Genomic DNA, 5337 nt, shown 5'->3' with positions numbered 1-5337 from the left:
GGGGCACCTCCTCTCGCACCTGGCGCTGCGGGGCAAGGAGCTGCTGCACCGCGGGCTCTGCGGCCTGCTGGGCTGCGGCCAGGCCCTGGCCAGGCAGGTCTGCGAGGGCCTGGCCATCGGCACCAGCCTGCTGGCCTACCTCATCAACAGCCTCGTCAACGTGTGCCTCATCGGCACGCAGAACCTCTTCACCCTGGTCGCGGCCCTGTGGGACTCCGTCGCCGGCCCCTTCCTCAGAGTCACGGACCTGCTGGCCGCTTTCCTCGCGCACGTCTCCAGCGGTGCCATCGCGGTGTCCATCCTGCTGTGGTCGCCCTGCCAGCTGGCCTTCGAGCTCCTGGCCTCCGCCGCCGAGCTCTTCATCAACATCTTCTTTGTGAATATTTATGGTCTGGTCTTGCTCCTCCTCATTATTGTTGTCAGCGCCTTTGTCTTCAACCCCGGGCTGCTGTGGACGCTGACAGGCTACGTGCTGGGCTACTTCAACACGCTGCCTTCCTACCACCGCCTGCAGCGTGATGTGTGGCGGCTCTACCAGGTGGCAGTCCTGACGCTGGGTATGGCCATGACCTCCCAGGCCTGGCGCAGGTTGGTGGACTGGAGCCTGCAGGTGACCAACTGGAGCCAAGGAGGCGGAACGACGAACCGGGAAAGCAACCAGCGAGGGGCAGCTGCGCCCACCCTGAGACTGGCGGCCCCTGGCAGGCTGATGCTGGCAGGGGTCGGCCAGCTGCCAGCTGAGCACGAGGACCAGCCGGATGCAGAGCAGGTACCGCAAGCGCGTCCTGCTCTGAGTCGAAGTGCCGTGGCAGGACAGCGTCTCCAGCCGTCCAGGGAGGAACCGAGCACCTCCTGGGGGAAAGCTCTGAGGAGGCAGCAGCTGAACGCAGCAGCTGGGGATGGTGAGGGCACTCCGGATAATGACCCCTGGGTGCTCCTGAAAGAACAAGAGGAACGTAAGAAATGTGTCATCTGTCAAGACCAAACCAAGACAGTCCTGCTTCTGCCCTGCAGGCACCTGTGCCTGTGCCAGGAGTGCACGGAAGTCCTCCTGCAGCAGGCCATCTACCAGCGCAACTGCCCGCTGTGCCGCCAGATGATCCTCCAGACGCTCAATGTGTACTTGTGAACCCAAGGGGCGGGTGGCTTGGGTCATTTTCCCAGGAGATCAAGGGCACCCCTGTCTCTGTCTCTTTCCGGGAAGCAGAACTTCCCAGGGCTGCCTCGAGCAGCTTCCAAAGAACTAAGGATGGTGCTGAAAGGGCAAAAGGCTGTTGGGGGTGTCTGCTAGCCATATTTGCTACGTAACTAGATTGTAGCTCTTGCTAGCAAGCACAATAACTGATCTCTGCAGCAGGCTGAAAGAGTTACCTTTTTTCTGTTGACAACTTTTGCTGTTTCAGGGCCTGTTGCCTCAAGCCTGCAGCAGTCTGAGATCCAAAGCAGAGCACAGAAAGATGCTCTGGTCCCTCATAGCCAAAGCTGATGGAAAGGTTAAAGGCTATGCCCTCCTGGGAATCACAGGGGCTGGTGCAAGGCAAGGGAGGGCTTTTCCCGAGATCTGACCAGAAAACTACCTGGCAGACTGCATTCACGCCTCTGTTTCCTCCTCCCACCATCTAAGTGGGGCAGCTCCCTGGGAAGGGAGAAGTGTGCCCCTTTTGCAAGGCCCTAGGAGAGCAATGAGCACACTCGAGTTTTTTAAGCTTTGCTACCAAAGGGCTGAGCCTGGCTCTCAGCTGGAGAAGAGCAGGGTTTCTGGGGTATTTCAGTATCCCAGCCACCATGGCTTTGGTTTTTGAACTTCCTGTTCCCCTTGCCAGGACAATGAGGAGCTGTGATGAACACAGGCTCGCTGCAGGCCGGCTGACTGCAGAGCTCAGTGTTGCTGCCGCTTCCACGCATCACCTATGCAAGACTAGCAAGCACACATCAGGTTACTCACATGGGGAGGCTGGAGGGAGTTACTCTTTCTGCAGGGGTGGTGGTGCTGCTTGGTGAACCTGAGGGGTGGATGGCTGGCTGGCCAGTGCTCACAGCCCTGGCAGCAGCAGCAGACGTCTGAGCCAATGCTGGAGAATCCTGTCTAGATACTACACATTTTCTTCAGGCTCAGAGTGCCACGGAACTGGCTCACACCAGTGCTCGCTTGCTGCTTCCCAGGCTGGGCTGGCTAGAGGGAGTAACTCTCTGGGAGGAGAGAGGACACCCCAAAGCTCCTGGGGACCCACTGAGACATTCCAGCTCCAGGCACAAGTTCTGCATATCCATGCTGCGGATCTGCAGCTGTGTGCATGGAGCGGTACCAGGACCATGGCTATCTTTGATTAGGGCAGGGTTACACTGCTGTTCTGTCTTACTGTCTGTCAGAAATGTAGCTAGTTTTATTTAAAAGCATCCCCTGAAGTCTAACCAGGGCATCTGATCCTGGCTGGGGAGGCCTGAGATGGCTCATCCCAGCTTGGTCAACCAGCACCATTCCAAGAAATTGCTGGGCTGCAAGAGGGCCTTGCACTAAAAAGTTTTTCCTTTTCCAGCTGCTTGCCTGGGGTCAGCCACGCCCCACAGCCAATTTTGGCTGGAGCCAGACTGGAAAGAGTCTTGACTCCTGGACTGCAAGCCAAGAGCCTGAGGGCGGCTGGCATGGTCTTCCTTTCCTATTCTTCTTGATGAGTGATTTAAGCCAAAACAGAAGCAGCGGAGAGGCCAGGCCATGCTGGAAGACCCCTCTGCGCTGTAAACCTGAGTGTGGCAAGATACTATCTTGTTGGAGAGTGGCTCTGCTCTGGGAGGCACTGCAGGGGCTGGTTGCCCCCACATTTGCTGGGGACTGGAGGGACTCCCTGGGCCAAGCTGGGCTCCTGAGCACTAATAGGTGTTAGAAGTGCCTGGCCCCAGGGCTGTCAGCCGCTTCCACCTCGCTTCACAGAGATGCAAAGGTCCCAGCCCAAGCCCTGTTGTTCAGCCTCTTGCCCCTGTGCCTCCCCAAGCACACACCACCCATGTTAATGTTTGCTCTCCCCAGCCACCTCTCCTGCGGCTGCAGCCAGTGACACTTGCAGTTGAGTAGCCAAGCCCTTGCCAGAGCAGTGAGTGCAGCCCCGCAGATTGTGTTCCCCAGGGCCCAGCTTGTCCCAGGCACCTGCAGAGGTCCTCCTGCAAGAGGAGCCGGGGAGCTGCACCCTTCCCTGGGTGTGCCTCTGGAGACACCCGGGAGTGGGAGTGTGGCCACACTCCTGGCTGCAGGCAGCGGTGTTTGGTCGGGACCAGCTCATGGATCTTGGGGTGCAATGTTTCCTACATGAATTACAGGGGGGAAGGACACCTCCCCAGGACTGCAGTTTCTCCCCTCAAACCCTTTTTCTATTATAGCAGCCACGCTTATTGTTTTAGGGCCTGTTTGTTTGCTGCCTGTTTATAAAAAAAGAGGAAGCTTTGCCTTAAGTTTAACTCTTTGCACTATGGACTAGATACTGAGCAGATTAAAGTCTCCTTTACCAAAAGCTGCCTGCTGCCTCATTCTTGGGAAGGGTTTTCTCTGGGGGGATGGGGTCTTCTCTTTGCTCGCCCCTGGGCTCCAGAGGAAGCCCATCACTCCCCGCCAAGGGTCAGAGCTGGAGGGCCAACACCACCAGCAAGCTCAGGGGTACTCATCTGGAGGTGCTTCCACCCAGAAAGGCAGTGCTGTGGGATACCCTGGAGCCAGGCTGCTGCACAGGAAAAGCCTGGCACCCAGCAGATGAACCTACACCCGAAGACACAGTGGGTGGGCTTTCCAGGGCTGGCATCCCCCCTGCTAACACAGAGCAAGAGGAGGTGGTTGTGGCTATGCTAACGTCTGCATCTTGCCTGGAGATGTGTTTGGTGCTCCAGCCTCTTCTGGACCCAGGAGCAGGCAGAGTGGCTGGGGTAGCTCTTGCTGGCAAGGGCCCAGGACTGGTGGGCATCTTCTCTCCACTCCTAATTCAGGTCACTTTGAGCTGTTTAGCGAGGAGAGAAGCAATGGCTGCTTTGCGGAGGGGCTTGTACACACAGCTTCGTCTCTTTTCAGGAGCAATTCCTCTCTGTACTGGTGCAAAGGGATTCGTACTCAGGTTCTCAAGAGCTGGAGCTCCCCAAAAGCTGAGCAGCCCAAAGCGGAGGGGCTGGGATTTCCCAGGCTGGCAGGAACGTGCACAGGGACATGTAATCCCTGCTCGTATGTGTCCTTGGCACCTCGATGTCCTGCTGCTTGCGATGGAGGGTGTTGGCAAGCCCAACTGTCCCAGGAATGGAGGCAGCACCCGAAGCGCTGAGTTGTGGAGCAGCAGGCAGCACAGGGCTCAGTCTTGCCTTGCAGAAAGGCTGTGGCAGTTCAGCCGCGCTGGGCTACTGGTGAGCAGATGCATTCACTGCACAATGAGTTACTCCCTGGCCACGATCTGAGCTCTTGGCAGGTTGCTGTGTGCTTTTAAGCACCCTCTGCTTCTCCAGCATCCTTGTAAATTGTTTGGAAAAAATGTTTCAGGACCCTGATGGGCAGAGACCCCAGGAGTTCTGGCTCACCCTGCCCTGAACTCACCTGCCTTGGCAGGGACACGCCAGCAAACTAGCTAATTTTAACCAGGATCCTCTCATGCCCTGGCTGAAAACCACAGTGGGGAGAGGGGGCTGCTGGGAGGCCAGAAAGAGACTGACATCTGCTGCAGGAGCACGGCTCTGCCAGGCACAGTGCAGGCACAGGAAGGAGGGCCATGCCAGCAGCCTGCCAGAGCCCTGCAGGGGTCTGGCTGTGGAAACTGAGGCACTGCTCAGCCTTTCTCTCTTGCTCCCAGGGTGTGTGAGCCAAGGCAGGCTGGGCAACCCAGGGAGGCTGCAGAGCTGCCCCGGGGCAGGAGGACTGGGCCAGGAGGCGAACGTCTGCCATCCCCTGCACAGGCAGGGTACTCCCAGTCCACCACCCCCCCAGCCAGCCCCAGTGGGGGACAGAGAGGGTGTTCAGCCGCCTCAGCCCACTGCGGCCAAGCCTGCCAAGTGCAGACAGGATGTGAAAGACACAGCCTTCCCCCGGGAGCCATCCTGCACGCACTTGGCTCACTTGCTGGCCAAGCAGCAAGCAATTAGGGGAGGAAAATGCAACCACCTCCCGGCTGATGGGCAGTGCATAAGGTCCCCGAGACTGACAGTCAGCCATGTCAGACCTGCCTTTTGGTGCAGGGCTGCACTGCCTGAGGAGGGTGTCCAGCAGCAGCAATGCTCGCAGACCAGTCCAGGGCACAAGATCTGGAGTCCCTGGGGGTACTCCCTACTCCAGAGCTTGCCTGGGAGCCTCAGGCATGAGCCAAGTGGGCTGGTCTC

At 58.3% G+C, this 5337-nt stretch overlaps 2 protein-coding genes across 2 annotated transcripts in view; one reads left to right on the top strand and one right to left on the bottom strand.

Annotated features, from left to right (window-relative positions):
* Window positions 1-3808, bottom strand: part of MCAM (melanoma cell adhesion molecule) — a 28203-nt gene extending 24395 nt beyond the window's left edge. The window contains exon 1 of the mRNA XM_019474295.1: window positions 3804-3808. The gene's annotated coding sequence lies outside the window, so the exon portion shown is untranslated. The remainder of the gene's footprint in view (window positions 1-3803) is intronic.
* Window positions 5-3493, top strand: RNF26 (ring finger protein 26; the record flags this gene model as incomplete). Its single annotated transcript, XM_019474291.1, has 1 exon — window positions 5-3493. A coding segment is annotated over one exon (1125 nt), but the record flags the coding sequence as incomplete, so codon positions are not given.
* Window positions 3809-5337: the final 1529 nt, after the last annotated feature.

This window comes from Aptenodytes forsteri, unplaced genomic scaffold (assembly GCF_000699145.1).
Source record: "Aptenodytes forsteri isolate BGI_AS27 unplaced genomic scaffold, ASM69914v1 Scaffold841, whole genome shotgun sequence".
NCBI lineage: Eukaryota > Metazoa > Chordata > Aves > Sphenisciformes > Spheniscidae > Aptenodytes > Aptenodytes forsteri.
Note: the sequence above shows the minus strand (reverse complement) of the source record. Positions and strands in the feature narration are given on the sequence as shown.